At 40.8% G+C, this 18,845-nt stretch overlaps 1 protein-coding gene across 1 annotated transcript in view; it reads right to left on the reverse strand.

Annotated features, from left to right (window-relative positions):
- LOC115024593 (leucine zipper putative tumor suppressor 2 homolog) overlaps positions 1-18,845 on the reverse strand; it is a 33,407-nt gene that overhangs the window by 3,954 nt on the left and 10,608 nt on the right. The window contains 6 exon segments of the mRNA XM_029456340.1: positions 189-335; positions 1,011-1,133; positions 1,914-2,486; positions 2,488-2,511; positions 3,376-3,909; positions 16,625-16,755. Of these exon segments, the coding sequence (XP_029312200.1) occupies positions 189-335; positions 1,011-1,133; positions 1,914-2,486; positions 2,488-2,511; positions 3,376-3,882 (1,374 nt within the window). The 5' untranslated portion in view covers positions 3,883-3,909; positions 16,625-16,755.

Consider the following 18,845-nt stretch of genomic DNA (forward strand, 5'->3'; position numbering starts at 1 on the left):
AAAACCTTTGCAGAGGTTTTGAGTTCAATAATTAATAGGTTTAATTATGGTGTAATATTGAGTTTAGAGAAGGGTGGGGAATGGTAAAATCATTAAGGATGACACTGTGATAAACTTTAACTTAACTGCTCATACCTTTTCATGTGGTCATTAATATTCTTAATAAAATGTCAGCTTGGGCAGCTCACCTCCCACTTGCTCTCCTCCAGTCGCGGCCCCAGTTGGATCTTCTCGTGCTCATAGGAGCTGCAGCGCTCCTCTAGCTGCTCCCGCTCCTTCAGAAGCTGAGCAAAGTCCTCCTGTAGCTTCTTCTTCTCCTGCTGGAGCTGATAAACCTGCGGCCATGAACACAGCCAGTTTCAGTACAAGATTATTTTAGCAATTCCTAGTTGGTTGTGGTCGTATAGTCTTTTTTGCATAGGGAGGCTCTTAATGTAGTGAAGAAAGTGGCAGTCATGGTAAGAGCTGGTTGAATGTTCTAAAAATTCAAAAGGAAAGGTGCTTTAATGCTTCCTTTCTTATCTCCTTAACATAGGGTACACTAGACCATCCTTTACTAAAGGAAAGGAGACAATGCCATGCTACAATTCCTTCTGGCAGCAACATTTAATGTGACATCCACCATTGCATAATGACGTAGCCTAGTGCAAACATGGACAAGCTTGTGACAGGACTCCCAGCTAAACGCAAAGCAGAGGATGAACATTCACCAAATGTACCAGCTTCCCAAGCAAGTCAAGACCAGAAAATATGATGAGGCATATTATATCGCCTTCGGCTTCACCAGTACAACGGTGGGTAGCGAGGAATTTTTGCAAAGAAAATGTTCAGGTTTTAGTTTTTTCTCTCAGGGAGCTGGTTAAGTTTTAAAAGCCAGAGGTCATTTTGAGAAAAGTATTTAATATGCTACACACGTCTGTAGTAGCCCTGCACGATCTTCCCCTCCAAGAAAACCAAGAATTTATATTGCTTTTTAGAACCTGATTGAGCTTTTTGTCAGAGGTTCTGACCTGCAACTGAAGCACCTGCTGTGCACGCTGGGCCTTCTGCGAGGCTATCTGCATCCTGGTGGCACAGCCCTGCCTCAGCTCCTCCAGCTCCAGCTCAAACCGCTTCTGCTTCTCCTCATAAACCTGCAACGAAAGACAGAACAAATCCATTAGGATTTACAGAACAAGACAAAAAGATCCTGTCATCGTAAATAATTCCAAACTCATCTTTCAGTTCCCCAACAGAGCGTAATTTTAAAATCAGGGCTGTACCGAATGACTTTATTTTAAGCTTCTATTGTAATTTTCAAATGAAGCTTCAAATGTCGACGTCATACAATCACCCAAAAAAGAAAGAAAAGAATACAATTGTTTTGTGTGCAGCAAGTGGGAGAGCAAACAGTTTTTTGACGGCCGTATAAATGTTGTTTTTGAAAAGCTCAACGCCAACAAATGTGGAGTGAAGCAGAATATTTTGTTAAATGAATTTGTCCATCTTTTTTTAATACATTTTGACTTTGAACGCTCTAGATATTGGAAATCAAAGAGTTGGAAACAATCCTCTGAGCCACTACTGGAATATAATTCTACAAATAGCATAATTCTAATAATAGTGTAGCCTAATCTTCATCTACAACGGTGCAGAAATACCTGGTTTTAACAGAACAAATAGACATGCAAAAGAAGAAAGCTGCGCAGCATTCCAACGTTGATTTAGAATGTCATGTTATGAATTGAGTTAAAGCCCCGTTTTAAATATTAAAAATGTGAAAATTAGATAAGCTTTGAAAAACACATAATCATGGATTTTGAAGCTACAGAAATTTTAACCGAAACATTTCTTTTATTATTGCACACTCTTGAGAACAGGCCAGAGTGACTTGTGTGACTCATCGAGGTGTAAAGTCTGTACAGTCTACCAACCTGACAAATTGCAGCTTCATTCTCATCCAGGTTGTCTCTGAGTTGATGCAGCTCCAGCTCTCTCTCCCTCAGCTTGTCCTCCAGGTCCCTCACCACCCCCTCGTAACCCTCCACCGGGCCAGGGGAGCGCCCGCTGGACCCGCTGTCAGACAGAGGCTGACCTCGGCCGCTTATCGAGCCGGAGCCAGTACTCTTACTGGAAGATGAGCGGCCGCTGTCCGAGTTGGAGTGTCCGTGTCCGCTGACTGCCGGAGCACTTTTCATGGGCTCCAGGTGGCCAGCAGTGGCCTCTCCCGATGCCAGACTGTAGCCGGTGCTGTTGTAAGGTGGGAGGCTGGAGAGGGAGTTGCGTCCAGAGTCTGTCAGTTGGCAGGAATGGCTGCTGCCGCCGGCACCGTTACGGGCCCTGCTGTATGAGCTGCTTTTCTCAGAGCAGGAGGGCGACACCTCTATGTGTGTGGGGCTCAGCAGGTTCAGGTTGTTTTGGCTTTCTGATACGTTGGCAGAATGGCGTGGCGATAGGTATTGCATGGAGGTACGGTTTTTGGGAATGACTGGTTTGAAGGCAGTGGGGCCGCAGCACTGTTTTCTCCATGTTCTAGAGAAGGAATATAAAATGAGATGAGTCTGCAGCAGGAAAGCAAAGATTTACAACAAGTGCATCTGAATTCAAGTTCTAGAAAGTTAACATCACTTCAAACTCATTTACTAGATCACACCAGTAGTGCTGTCTCAAAACTAAAATGATTAGTTACTCAAGTATTGTAAACAAAATCTAAAATGCACCATAATCTTGATATTAATTGGCAGAGTATACTGTGAAAGGACGAGTCAGATTTTGCCAGTTGAATTCAAACTAAATGGTTTTGAGACGTTTTTTGCCAACTACTCTTTTCAAGATAAAGAATGAACTTTGAACGTGAACAAGAAGCATCTAAAGTGCTCAAGAAAATACTTTGTTTACTTTTTGCGTGCAAAAGGCAGACATCGGTCTTTGGTTTGCATGTGCAAAATCTGCTATTGACATCAGAATATCTCTGGTTTGACTACTGTAGTCAATGTTGCTAATTAATGTGTGGGATTTCTTTATGGCAGTATTGGATGTTTGCGTTGCTCTCTGGTTATTTTAGCTGTAAACTTTTTTTCTTAATAATAGAACAGAAGATGTACCGTGTGGATTTACTCTCAGTACACCAAGCTAAAACAGTTCTGCAATAAATCCAACATTTGTGACATTATGTTTAGTTTTTGTTGAAACTGTTTTCGTGTGGCGTTTATTCAACTTAACGGTCATTTTAAAGGCTGTAGGTTGTGGTGCTGTTTATTTGTATTGTGTTACACTGACAGTAGGTGTTTCTATTATTTACCCCATTTATATCAATGAGGACAGGGAAAATGCAATACAGTTTAACAGCACCACACTTTTATTGTAATCTCAAATTTATTTAGTTTAAAGACACACCTTCTCAAGTTTTCCTGACACAGGGATCAGTTTTGGAGGAGGTCCCCCCATGTTCCCATTAAACCCTGATCCTTTAGTCTCGTATGCGTCCCTTCCTGGGCTCGCACGCGTTACATTGTTGTCATTCCAGTCGCCTACATAGTCCTCATTGAGATAGGTAAAGTTCCCATCCCCACTCTCCTTCTCCAGCCCCCTGCTGGACGTCATCAAGCTCTGCTTCTGGATGCTCTGCAGTAATAAGGGGTCCAGGGGTGACTCGGAGCCCATGCAGGAGACACCTGGTGTAGGCCGTCGGACCCTGGCTCCCAGCTCAACCATAGATCTGTGGTCGTGGTAGTGGCCGGGGCGGGTGGTGATGAGGCTGCTGACAGAACCCATAGGCTCCAGAGTGGAGGGTGGTGCGTTGATGGGGGGTGAAGAGCCAGAGGCGTGTCTCCTGCGGGGTCCTCCACTGAGGCCTGAGTTGTGGGGCTCAGCAGATATGGGCAGAGCCTGAACCAGGGCCATGGTGGCAGCTCAGAGGAGTCACTCGCTCTGAGAGAGACACATAACAGTGAGAGTCATACAAAGATGTTTTAATACATGTCTAAACAGTTATTCTCAATTACAGAGAACTCAAGTTTCTAATAAGTAAAGTCTTATAATACGATCAGGAAGTCTGAAGTCTAACAAGACAACTCCAAGTCAAGTCTAATAGAAAGTCTCAAGTCAGGTCTGGTCATTTGAGAACTCAACTCCAAGGCTACTCAATTCCTTAAGAACAAGTCCCAAGTCAAGTTTAATGGACTTTTGTTGAATGACTTGAGACTTAACTTCAAACTTATTACAAGTTAGGGGTCACGCCTCGTAATAGCAAGTCAAGTCTGGTCATTCGAGACAACTCCAAGGCTACTCTCAGGTCCATGACAAGTCTTACACTAAGTCTTGTAATAACACGCCTGAAGCCATTCATGACCAGGTCAACTCATACTCATACAAAACAGGGCTCAGGTCCTTAAGGACAGACCACGTCACAAATCTTCATAACCAAATTGCTAGTCATTTGCAAATTTAAGATCTCCGATTGCTGATCAATTGAAATGACTTGGTATTTGAACATGTTCCTGTGTTAATTGTGTGTTTTTGCATAAAACTGACAACCTGAAGGCGTGGTATTTAATCATCTCATCTGGGAAAGTAAATACAGGTTGAGATGCCATGTTTTTCCTCCCAGATACTAATAAGGTCAAATTCTAGCTGTTCAATCTCCACACCAGGGTGCTTTCAAGGAATTTTCTAACTTCTAACAACTACAACAAAGGCAAAACAGAGACGACATACAGTAGACTGAAGCATACAAATGTTCCACAAGCCCATGGTGGCCCACACACGGAGAACCAGGACAGGCTATTCATGAAGCCCATTCAAGCAGCACTAACAGGGCTTGAGGCATGAGGCTTGCGAGGCATGAGGCAGCAGAAGAAAAGGGTCTCTTTTCATTTGAGATGTAAAAAGGCTCCTAACATGCTGGTATTTCCCCCTGACAGCAACAAAGGCTACCGTCTCCACACATCTTATCAGCTTTAGGAATAACTCAAAGTTCATAACTGTGGATAATAGAAACACAGAGAATATGAGACAGGTTGAACTTGCTGTGATACTGTAGCGGAGGGTGTTTAAAGGGACAGTTCATCCCTAAGTCAAAAATGCATATTTTAGTCATTACTCAAAATAATCCACAGACCTTGTTGTTTTAGCAGTTTCATGTAGAAAATATTTTCTAACTACAGCCACCAACGAGTGAGCACGAGCCTCTCTTCCATGCTTCCTTCTGCAAGGTGATGCGTCGGTCCTACATGAAACTGCTCATAACAAGGTCTGTAGATTATGAGCTTTGAGCACAAAAAGAGTTCCATCTATTTTGATTTTATTAGAGAAAAGGCAGACATCTCTACGGTTAATATCTCCAACACTCGTCAACTCGCACAAAAACAATTTTACACTGATAAATAGCACTACAGGTCATAGGGAAATTTTGTATTTTAGGGTGAGCTGTCCCCTTTTGAAGTTGCTTATTAAATCTAAAAGCACACAAAAAAAACATAGTTGTGAGAAATAATATGACAATGTAGGAGGCACAGGCACTTACTGTTTCACTCTCACAGGACTGCTGGTAAATATTGACACTTTTAACAGGCACTATTCCCGTGGATGGTGAACAGTTGAGTGTGAAGAACAATGGCTAATAGGACACATGATGATGAGGTCATGATGCACAATGGACAACACACCAAACTGCAGAGCCACCTGTGCTCCAAAAACATGCTGACGAGTCACATAATATGCTGCTCTCGAGTTTCAGGCTTGTCTAGCAAGTTACACAAGATATGACCGAAGGATTTAAAGTATGGCAAGATTGCAGTTCTCTCTACGTCACTCACAAATGTGTTTGTTAGTGAATCCCTGCTACGCAGGAAAACAGCCAGGACTTTCCCTCTTGTTTCACCTACTCTGTAACCCTCTTAACCTGGGGGGAGAAGACTGTCCATGTTCCCTAATAAGGTGAAAGAAAGGCTGACTGACAGCAGGCATGCTGGCCAGACACACTTCTAGACTCCACCTGCCATGGCAGGGCCATGCCAAGTCGTCTTCCAACCTGCCAAGTTTACCGAGAGCCTACAAGGCTACCACTGCGATTTAACTGTGATTATCACGCGTTAATATGCTTACTCAATGTCGGGCTGATCCCTACTTAGACTCATAACAACTGACTGAGACAAATCCGGTAGTGCAATATGTTATATGGAAACACTGTGAACAAATAAAACAAAGACATATATAATATATACACCACTATCTGTGGAAAAAAGAATAAAAAGAGTTTTAGAATAGAATAGGATATTATCAGAAAGTTTGGTGCGGCAGTAACTCACTTGTAGGGACTCGGCTTAGAAACTGGAGGGTCGTCTGTTCAAGTCCCCGAATGGAACAAGTATGGAGTTTGGATTGGTACTTTGAGAGGTATCAGTTCACCTTCTGGGCACTGCCGAGGTGCTCTTGAGCAAGGCACCGGACCCCCTCACCAAGCGCTCATAATAAACAGCTGCTCTTAATACTAGGATGGGTTAAATGCAGAGTCTAAATGTCACAGTGTGCTGTGTACAAGTGTGGGGCCATTAAAAGAGGTTTCAAAATCCTCGATTTCCATTTTAACAAAGCAGAAAATTATCTAAAATCCATGTGCTCACTTCTGAGTTAATAATTAGATTATAAATGCTCAGTTTTTATTTATATACTTTTATTTTATTCAGTATCATTATTTACCTTTTTTTTCTGTTGGTAAAACATCACACTCTTCTGTGTACTGTACATTTGTATTGTACGACACATACTGCTAATTACAAGTGTATAATTCAAATTATACTTTGTATTGCCTCTCATCTGGCAAGTTGTGTTTTACAAGTTTCAATTGTTAAAAGCAAAATAGAAACTGTTTAAAATGCGTGTCAGTGTGTCGTTAAAAGACTCATACTGCATATTCCAATTACTGCTCCAGTGTCGGTATAAGGAAAACGTAGGTTAGCGGCAGCAGGAGCAACATGTGGTGTTTTGTGTGGCAGAATTAACGGTCCTAATGAGCAGAGCCTGTAGGATTAATCTGGTGTGATTAATCTATGCACTGAGAAAAGCTAATTAGTCCATGACAATACTTATTACATATAATCCTTTTTGAAAAGGAGGAAATCAGCCCAACTAAGGTACATTGCTAACATCGAGAGCGTTTAGCGGTCGGATAAAAGTCCTTATAATCAAAATGTCTCAATTTCTTTACAACGAGGGTCTGAAACATAAATCACGGAGGAACCAAACACTACAGGTGTTCTCAATGACTTTAAGAGCTGGCTTAAAGTGGATCAGTCAGTGAGCTCATCTCGTTTAGTAGGAACAAATAAAATAATCCCTTTCAGACATGGTATATGGAGAGGCTGCATCACTGATGGATTTTAAAACTTATTTAGCTGTTGAAGCATTAATTAATGACCGTCTGATACATTTGCATCAATTTAAAATGTAACGTTATACAAGAGTGAATTCTGCAAAAGGGTATTTACTATATCCTCTAGTTTGAATCCTATTTGCTCACATGCTGTATGTGAAGCGCTTTGACAGATATACATTTATTCATTCATGCAGTTGTGTATTGAGGCATGAGTGAAAATTAAAAAATATTGTCAGATTATTACAGCGGTTGTAGAGGGTTTTTAACCTCATTTCCCCAGGAAAATTTGTTTTTATAGACTGATCTGATAATAAAAAATGGGCTCTTTCTCAGCTTTTCATAGTTTATTAAAAATGATTTTCTTTGAGCACAAGAGCTTTCTCTCTCTGTTCATGTTTCAACTTGCGCTGCAACAGCCTTCACCTAAATCTGATTTGTGCCATCATAACTAACAAAAAGGTGACCTGGGTGTTTATTCAGACATCAGAGCAAGTTGTTAAATTGCCATATTAAGGGGTCCATGTCTGAAAAGGACTGCGCACTCTTGGCCCTCAAACAATTATATTCAAGGTTTCCTACACTTAAGAACTACACAAACCTCTGGTTAAAGTAAAAACTAACCAAGATATGTTAATTCCACCTTTTCAAGAGTGTAAAGCCTTCACGTTGTCATGGCTCTTCTCAGATCAGTATTTCTGATCGGAGGGGGGCGTTTGGTGCCCTCCAACTCTCTCCTGATAAGTGAATAAGCTCTAATCCCTCTGGACTCGAGATGGCTGAAACTATGCAGGGACTCTGAGGAAAGCCGAGGGGTCTCACACAGGTTTTAAAGCCCCCGTCATGATCATGCGGCCCTGGTCTTACTTTTGTTGTCATGGTGACCAGGGCCTCAAACATTAGAAGTGGGGGGGGGTCAGAGGGCTGACAGGGAGGCCAGGACCCCTCCTTAGCATCTTAAAGCCTTCAGTCGTTCTATAGCTCTCCGACGATCTTCCATACGCTCTCAGTGGAAGATAGATGCAGCTAACAACTAATGACTGGTGGATGAATCCGATAATATTCAATATATTATGGTGTGTAAATAGACTGCAGTGTGGCTGCAACTAACTTCTTTCTGTAACAATTAATCTGTCGAGTAGCATTAATGATTAATTGCATAATTATTTGGTTTATAAAAGTCAGAAAATGGTGGAAAATGCCCAAAGTGTTGTTGGTTTTGGGCGACCAACAGTCCAAAACCTCAAGGATATTTAATTAAAAGCATAAAGGATGAAGAACAGCTACATATCCTCACGTGTGAGAAGCTGGAATGGTAACCGTTAGGCATTTTTGATTGATAAATGACCGTTTTTAATGTTTGTTGCGTAAAATAAAACAAATAAAAAATCTGTTTCTGGCTGGAAACCGTTCTTTTCACTCAGCAGAACTATAATTGTTAAATTATCAAAACTAATCATTGCAGCACTAAAATACAAATGCATAACAATACATTTACACCCCAATATACACAGCAAAACCACACTGCATGGCACGCAAATTATATTTTAACCACCCCCATGATGTCTGCAGTCAGCTGACTGAGCAGACTGTTTTTGTCTGGGAAAGCCCTTGAAGGTTTTAATGCCCCTCAGCAGACTCAGTCACTCCTCCATCAGGAGGAATGTGCAGGCACACCGGTTAATGAGAGTTAAGACTAAACATGGACACAATTAGTATTGGTCAGTGTGAGGACAAGGCCCCTCTACAGCCACTGCTTTTCCAATGTCCCATCATTTACACTGCCACATGCTTGAGAGAAGAGATTTAAAGTAATATTTCCCCTGTGTCGAGCATTTTTCTCTGCAGCAGCCAGCAGTAGCAGTTCTGGGGATCTGCTGTCACACCAAAGCTTCAGGGTTTTATCTCCAATCTTTCAGCACTGACACTTTTATTTATAGAATTTCTCATATAGAGAAAAGCAGCAGAGAGCGAATCTGCAATTGCTGCAATTGTATTAAATTGTGATCACGCTGCATAAAACTGGCTCAACACCCTTCAAACTAAAGGCTTACACACATGCTACACACTTGAGTTTGTTGTTTTAAACTTGTTTAACCATATAAGCACAAACCAAACCGGGTTTAAACACACATTTATTTTGGAATATTTACCATACTGTGACACACAGCCCCTCTTCAAGACAGGAAGACCGGTTACTATGCAAGTTGCTTTTGTGATTTATGTTTTTTACTAAACACTTTGCAACTGACACACAATGAAATTGGGTCATCAGGACTGGTGGTAGATCCTGCCCAGATAATTGCATATATTTTTACAATATATACAGTTTTATCGAATCAGAATCCAGAGCAAAATCGGCTTATCAAATTTGAGTCTATTTAGGCTTATCTTTAATCTAATCTATTGAGCAACAAAAAAGTTGTAAATACAAAACAATACCCAATATTTAAGAACTAATAGTTTAAGAATACATTAAATGAGTGTCTCTTAAGTCACTCATTTATCCCTGGATGAGGTAATGATTGAGCATATGGCCCACTGATTAAAGCGCTAGCATTTGCAGTATTATGAACTATCTATGTCTATGGCGACATTCCAGGGAAAGATCATAAGTAGCCGTTAGTGACGCAATAGTTTCCATCAGCCAGCAGTGGTTGGTCCACCAGAGAGGGAAGGTGGAGCTGACGCAACAGACTCGCTCTTCAACTCACTTGTGCATTAAGAGGTCTCTGCATTGCGAGCTAACATTTACTATGGCCGAACAAACAATGAAAAATGATAACTACAATTGGTGCCTAGGGCAAAAACGGACATTGTGACTTGACATGACATTTTAAGAACTATAACCTAGAATGTGTCCAGTTATTTGCCAAGATAGCTACAATAACTAACTGATGTTTTGTATATTGCTCTTTCCTAAAGGCCCTGTCACACATATCCGTATGACAGAAACATATGCCGGCGTATACGAAAATTTGTCAGACTCCAAATACGTCCAACTTTTCATCGGATCGGAAAAGTGAACGTACACAGATACGCATGTCTAACCTATTGATATCGTATCACTTCCTAATACAAAATGTATCAGACGAATGCCCAATGAATGCATAAGATATACAAAAATATGGCGTATACAAAATATTGGCAACACGCTGGTGTACGTTGATATAAGGTAAGGTATAAGTAGTATTCGTTAAGAGCAGGCGGTGAACACTGATGTTTTGAGCATGTTCAAAATTAACGGACATACCCGACATGTGCTTCATAAGATATGCAGACGTTACGTGACGTTAGACATACGTGAATACGTAGTTGAATATTTACCTACGTGAATATAGTATGTGAATACCTACGTAAATACCTACGTGACTACGTTAGAGGAACGTTAGATATAGGCTACGTCGGCTGACGGTGAACCCTACAGCCAATTTATTGATAACGAGTGGATAACCTATTCCTACCCTATGTTAACATTATGCCTGACGACGGAGTAACTTATTAAACGTGTTTCTACAGTACAGCTAGCGTTCAGCATTCTATCCGTTCTCCAGCATCAGCATGACGTGAACCAGAGGGCACTTTTCCAGCTCCGTTGGCCAGACGCTCTGATACGTTTTAAATAGGTAAGTGATACGCTATCAATGTTTGACATGCGTATAATAACTTGTTATGTATTCGCTATGTATACGTCAGCTACAACACCGCTGTGGAAAAGTTGGACGTATTTGGACTCTGACAAATCTTGAGCTAATTTTCATATACGCCGGCATATGTTTCTGCCATACGGAACTGTGCATGTCTGGCGTGTCGTCTGCTTCCTTCAAACGATCACAATTTACCCTTAATTTATATCAACCTATTGCCGATATTTCGTATGTGCCGGCATACATTTCTGTCATACGGATATGTGTGACAGGGCCTTAACACTGTTAGATTAGATTCAAAGCATATCAAAATCCAGATATTCTTTGAACCAGTCCCAAAATGTCCCTTTACTTTTTACACGTTTTATTTCCGTGATTAAATGGGAGCAGCATCAGAGAACAGAAATATATATTCTGAGATCAATACATTTAAAGATTCTTCTTCTCAAGATCTCACTGGAATGTGAAACAAGAGTCTGTTGTCACAAACTGGTCACTCCATTCAGTGTATTTCATTACGCATACAGCAGTAAGTAAAGATAAATGCTGATGCATTCAGTGGCATTCAGAGCAACATTTCGTCTGAGACCGGCAATCAGAGCAGCAAACAGTATAAAAGCTTTTTTATAGAGGTCGTATTACAAAGGTACAGTATACACGGCTTGCTGGCCCTGCCCTGCAATACTGCAACGTCACACAAACCTGCTTTGAGACAAACTGAAGGAGCACTGCTCTAAATCCTTCTTTGTTAGTACCACGCCATAAGCACACATCCACAGCCTCAGAGGTGAGAGTCTAAAAATATTTCTCACACCAGGTGAAGTGTTGGGGTTGAGGAGGAAAAAAGAAACTCTCCTTTTTATACTGGCCCACATCTCTGAGAACACCACCTCTGACTCGAGGAAGACCGAAAGAAGTAAAGAGACGGACTGGAAGGAAGGAGAGGGTGTCTCAGTTTTCAGCTTGTATGAGGGAACAAACAAATGAGTCTGGAGATCCCCTCCTCCACTCTCCATCTCTCTGCCCAAATTTCTGAATCACACTCCCCCCCCCCCCTCCCATCACCTTATTATTCCCCCTCTCTCTAGAAAGTGGAACATAGAGGGAAAGTGTAACAAAGCTATTTTGGTTTTGTAGACAACCTACCTTTCCACATGTAGACACCTCGCAGCCCTGGCAGACACTACGGTCACCATGTCAAATGTTAATGTTCCCAATTAGAGAGTGGTTATTTTTACTGTTGATTGACTGTCTAGTCTATAACGTGCCAAAGCTGACATCTTCCAATTACTCAAATGTATTCCATTTACAATGCTCACATTTGTGTAGCTGACATTTTTGCTTAGTAAATGACAAGAAAAAAAAGTAATTGATTGTTAATACTTTTGAGGATCGACTGACCGATTAATCGACTATTTGTTTTAGCCCCAATTATGTTGCAGTGTGATAATACATTTTGTGGCATATTTTGTGTTATCTGTCACTGTTGCCTTTATTGGACAGGATTTTTTAATCTCAAGGACTTTCCTGGCAAAAATAAATAAATATAAAAACATTACGTTTTTGATTTTAAAGTGCATGGTGTACCATTATAACCCATATAACAAGGAAATGGTTAACTAAACAGGGATTTCTCATGAGTGGCCTACAGGCTTGTTGGTTGGTGCACTGAACACTTTCAATGATCGCACGCACGCTTCAATTTCCAAGACAAACAGCAAATTGTCACAATTGAGAATGGAGAATGTTTGTGATTTGGCTTCAAATATAGTTGCCAACCAATAGTTGCAGCTCTAATAATTTGTCTGCAGAAGCAAACTTGCACATAAAAGATCAAGTAATTTGTTCAAAGTGACTGTATAAGTCAAACAGTGAATGAAGCTCAAACAGCTATCACCAAACATTACTGTCACTTTTATTGTCACGGTAATAAATTCAACTTCCCTTTACACCAACGTCCCTCCTCACAGAGTTTCTTACCCCAGTTTGTTCCTTGCATATCTGCCCTGGTGTCTGAGCAGCTCCTTGTTATTTTTCAGCCTCAGCTCCTTCAGCGGCTCAAACATTCACTATGTTCCTGCTCTCCTGGATGTTTGGCTCCGTTTCTGACCAGCCCTCCAGAGGAAAACTCCTCTAACAACCCCCCCCCCCCAGCTCCTTCTCAAGCCAAATGCCGCCAATGTGAATAGAAGCACAGTCCCCTCCCCTGCCTCTCTCTCTCTATTGCCCCCCCCCCCTCTCCCACCTCCTCCTTCTCTTCTTAGCACAGCCCAGCCTCTCTCTAACAGATACACCTCCTCTCTCCCTGCTCCACTCCTCCTCAACCATTTCCTTTAACCAACGAAACTACACTCTGCAAAGTCCTCTGCTGCCTTTGTCAGGCAATAAAAAGAAAAGAAAGAAACGGAAAGCCAGGGAAAGGCGAGCTGTCAGTTAAAGACCCTTCTACTTTCTCTGCCCATTTCAAGTAGAAAGGAATGGAGAGTAAAAAGAAAGTGGAACTGCATTAGGATATCATCACACTTTAAAAAGTCTGTTCTTGCCACAATTGCGCTTTTTGGATTTCAGCCCTTTCATCTGTCAAAATTGAGTCTTCATCTAAGTGCGTGAAAGACAAAAACTAAATAAGATGAGAGTGAAAAGAAGGAGAGAAAACAAGCTTGAAGGTGTAGAAGAAAGAGGGGAAACTGGTGGGAACTAAACACTAAAGTTTAAGGATGCAAACGTTATAATTAAGTATAAAAACTCTCATGTAGAAACTTCAAACACAGCACAACTGTCAATCTGATCTAAAAACACAGCAAGGCACACACACACACACACACACCAAAGCTCAGTTAATTACTGAGCAAATTCTTAATTAAAGAAGACGTCACTATGAATTAAAGGAGGTAGACCTGGCAAAGATCAGTACTGATGTTCCTTAAAAGCAAAGACAAGAGAGGACCGTAACCTTTCAAGAGGCAGCGCTGGATGTTTGAAACATATTGTATTTTATATATTCTTATTGTCTGTTACTGTGTTGCCAGAATGCCAAAGAAAAAATGTCCATTTCCTGTAATGTAATGGACAGTAAATGTTTCTTATCTCATCTTCAAAACATCCCACAATGATCAATTCAATCAAAACATATTGGTAACAACTAGGGCATGCCTAACTCAACTCTAAATGTTCTGATAAAAGAAAAGACCAAAGAAAACTTTAATACAAGAATCAAGGAAGCTTTCATTTATAACTCTTAAGATGTCAGTCCATTTGAATAACACAGGTTCCAGGGTTCAGTTCGAGATGACATGTCTATCAACTACAAGGGGCAGCAACAAAAAGCAAAAGAAGAACTTGTGTTTCTCTTCACAGCACAGCAAAATCCTAGGCTAAGACGGTTCATTGTATTTTAAAGTGAGACTAGGTAACTCTTGAAAGAACAAATGAACAAAAGAAAAATCATTCTTTCACATACAAACAAAACGTTGAATTCATGAAAGTGCACTGTTTGTGCATCGCACACAAATCACAGAGTTTTGCTGCTACACCCTTTACTTGGGCTGGTATGACCACTATCTTATTAGATACCAATATTAGACAGAGTAAACAAACTTTGAAAACAGTTTACTGCTCCTGGAAATAAGGTTGTCGAGAGCGGTGAAAGTGGCGAGTGAACCAAAATAGCAAAAATGCAGGTCAGAAAGTTTTTCAGCTTATAACAATAACGCCATAACGTAACAACCGTTTTTAACATTACGTGTAGTTGTTAATGAAAATGCTGATTGGCGTAAATTTATGGAACACAAGTTGTGAAATTGAATGTATACATTTTTGTTTTATACCTCTTTCCTGCTATAATCAATGTGGAATATCCATGTGTTATATAATATTTAGGGTCTAACATCCTGTGTAACCAGTGGATGAGAGTATTTTCTTGTGATAGCAACAGCATTCAGCTTTTGCCTTGACCTGTAATCCACCATCTGGCCAAAATGAATTTTAAAAAAAAGAGATACAACAGGATGAGATGGCGCTGTCGGAGCTCAGCAGGTCAGCTCCAGATGAAGAGGGGTAAAGTAGGGTACGAGAAGTAGGCTAGGCCTTACACGCACGCACACTTCCCTCTCTCTCTTCCTGCTCCTAAAACTGGGTCACACTGGTAGGCACAAAGTTTGTCCTTCAAGCAATGAGACGTAGGAGAAGGACTTCAAGGTCATTCTCGGTCACATCGGTCTCAACGGGAGGTCTGGAGAACACTGAATATGCCACAAGTTAAGTCCCGTCCCCTGCAGCCAAAGCAACAGAAACCACTCTCTGTTAAGAGTCCAAGATTGGACAAACAAACACCATCAATCAGCCGCCCCAAGGCCACCAGTGCTGGGATAAAGAAGCAGGCTGCAAATCACCTCTGTGAATGCCACCATTAACACTGCCTCTTTATAGGCTAGAGGGGGGGCCTAACATGACTCAGCCCCTTTTGAGCGAGTTGATTTACAGGTGGAAGCAGTAAAGTAAAATGACTACTCTGTGGCTTCCTTCCTCTCATCTCCAGGATAACCAAGGGAAAACCATGAGGGAAATAAAGTAAAATTCCACTTACAACACATAATTCTAGTGTGGTTCATAAGAAATGTTTTGTACATCTGTCTGGTGGTTTATCCTCGTAAGTCATATAAAGTTTATTATCCTACAGGAGATACACAAAACATTTGTGAGTGCCGTCTGTGGGCCAATTACTGGTGAACATTGAAAGTGGCTCCTTAGAGGCTTCAATTCTAGTTAATCTGGATCTATAGCAGATGCCCAGCAGGGGGTCATCCATCATAGGCTGAGCTGCCATCTCTCTGCGGTCCCCCAGCCTGCTTCCATCTATATTTTCATAACAACACCTCACGTCTGGGACAAGAAACCGACAAAGATCTAGGTCATCCATCAATGTCCGCACTGACTGTGTGGGGACATCACTCCCTCTGGACACTGCAGCTAAAACTGGCCTCGACCAGCCGGCCCTTACTTCCAAAATAATCCTCCATGTCACAAAGCAGCCCAGGAACACCTCCGAAATAAAACTAGTGTGAACGTCTAGCACTTGGCAGGGGGTAGCTCATCAGTTTCAAACACAAATGAAAACAAGGGAGAGAGAGAGAGAGAGAGAGAGCTTTGTAGATTGAAATAACTACTCCTAGTAAATCCTTGTCATAAATCCACAGAAATGGGATGGCTGTATTGAGTTGGCAGGGACCCGACTTAGCCACACTCTGATTTACTGTATAATGTGCCAAAGAGATTAGGGTTACGCCTCCAGCTCTGGAATTACAGCAGAACCCTATCCATGATTAAGATCTGTTGCTAACTCCCACACAGCAGGAATGTGTTAACATCCACACATGATAGGATGTGCACTGTTATGTGTGTGACAAGCTGCAGCCAATTCTTAATGTCAATAAAGTTTCTACCAGAAATGCTTGGTTTCAGATGTCAGAGAATTAACACAACTTAACGCAGCAGCTTTGGGAGAGAGAAGATTCCTGCAGTAATCAGAGAACGTTTGCAAAACAATCAAACTTCAAGAGCAGCTCAAAGTTAAAATGTCTCTTTTGTTCAAATTTTAACCACATTTCATCCAATAGATTCCACTTACCTTTTAATGACACCCTGTCTTTAGCTTCTGGAGGCCTTAGAAAAGCATGGCGTACAGGTCTGTCAAGCATCCCAAGAACTCACACTGGAGAGCAGATCCTCATTCTCTCTTCGTCCCTCTATTCTCCCAGACTGAGGGGAGAAAAAGCAAAAAAACAATTAATGTCGTTGAATCAGCAGAAGAGAAGCAGTGAGACTACTATCACTGTGGTGAGTTGGAAAACCTGAAATATGACATGTGTGTTTATAGAAGTCAGCGGGAAAGAGGAAAATCTGAGTCATGACGGCAAAAAGGCTTCACATGGAGGAAGGTTGAGACTGAGGGGATTTTCCATGTCAACAGGAGTGAAGACAGAGTCCAAAACTAGCACCCAGTTCAGTAAACAAGAGTCCTCAGAGTAAAGTCAAAACATTGTCATTTTCCCCAACAGGTTTTTTCTTTTCTATGGTCCTATGAGGTTTAAACTTGAGAAAAACACAGTTTCTAAGTAAAAAAATACATGTGTTATGGTAATAATAAAATGAGGATCAAATTCTTCCTTTACATCCGAAAAGAATTAAAGTATTAAGAAGCACACTGTCACCATCTGGAAAGAAATTACAGGGTCCATCTGTAATTCATTAAGCTAGTGTATAAGTGGTCAAATATTAGAATATTATAAATAAATAAAGAGTAGAAGAGCCTGAGAAAAGTGCCAAAAGTGAATAGACCAGACAACCATTATTTCAGACATACTTTAGATTACATTTGGCACATCATGTTTTCAGCAAGCGATTTGTGTCGGGTCGAACGAACTGACCAATAGAAGAATAAACAAAAGCAACATGGTGCCAGAAAAGAGTGTACAGATCAAATCTACTGTATGTGGATACAGCCACTGACCTTAACTTCGCAACTTCAATTCTGCAGTCTCCCAATACCAGGCAAATACTTTACATGCAGTGATGTAGAAAATAACGTTTTATATTTCTTGATATATGGTATAGCCCCAGTGGTTACCTCAGCCTCTACATTACTGTATGTTTTTCTTCCAGATATTAGATAAAAATACAAAAATCTTATAAAAAGTTAATAGATTTAAACATTCAGGGATAATAAAACCCCACAAAGTTACTGCATTAAACCTAGAAATAATACAGCACATAACTCCCACAAAAACGACAATGTGACATTTTTATGCTTAGTTTTAAGTAAGTATTAAACACATGAGATATAACCTGCTCATTTCTTGAGCTTTAGAGGTGCTGGTGACTGCTTTAAGCCAAAGCTTAAACCTACATGATTGTGTATGTGATGGAGATCCAACATTTCAGTATTTTCTTTTATAAACATTTTTTTTTCAAAAAGATTGTTAAGACTTTGGCCGAGGCATGTACTCTCAATGCTTTCTAGTTATATCTGTAATAACTACACCTTATGCATGCGAGTTTTGTATAAAAAAATATAAAATCAATATGTCAACCAATCATTTTATAAATGAAAAGAAATACCATCAGACAGTGGTGCACTGTGCTCGGAGCAGAAACAGAGTGGAGAAGCAGCTCATTTGTTATTGAGCATCCTGGTTTAAATCAGGAGGATCAGAGGTGTTTGCTAAAAATGAACGATACCATCTGCCTGTAGTGCTACAACTAAGTGTAAAGGCTTTACTAAAAACGAAAAACCTTCCGCTCGTTCATCTGTGCCCAACATATTGTACGTTACAGACAGATGGAAGTGCTGAGGAGACTGTGGCTTCCCACATGTAATGTAGCTCAATCCCGATGGCTTGAAGACGGCTTCTTACAGTAAATGTTGCACTGTGAAAGTGCCATAGTGTATACTGAGAGCCCTGTAAAGTACTAGTATTAATAGTGGTTTGCTTGAAAGACAATCAAACCACAGATTATAATCAGATGTTTACTTAAGAGGGCCGCTCCCCACACCTGCCATTCCACATTGAAAAGGAAAACCAAACAGCAGAGGGAGACCTACAGAAAGAGGAGCATGTGCACTGAATGAAAAGAGAGTAGATTACCATTTCATTACATTATTAATCTGCTGAATGGACACCTTCAAAGACAGCCTTCAATACCACTAAACCTCACTATGACCTGTTAAATGACCCATAAATCAATCAACAATCAATAGCTGGGGAGTAAATATGAGAAGTTACTTGTTCTTCTCCATCAGAGGGTAAAGTCATTTTATTTGGGAGAAATTCGTACGAGTTAACCCCTCT

This window comes from Cottoperca gobio, chromosome 19, assembly GCF_900634415.1.
Source record: "Cottoperca gobio chromosome 19, fCotGob3.1, whole genome shotgun sequence".
In the NCBI taxonomy this organism is placed as follows: Eukaryota; Metazoa; Chordata; class Actinopteri; order Perciformes; family Bovichtidae; genus Cottoperca; species Cottoperca gobio.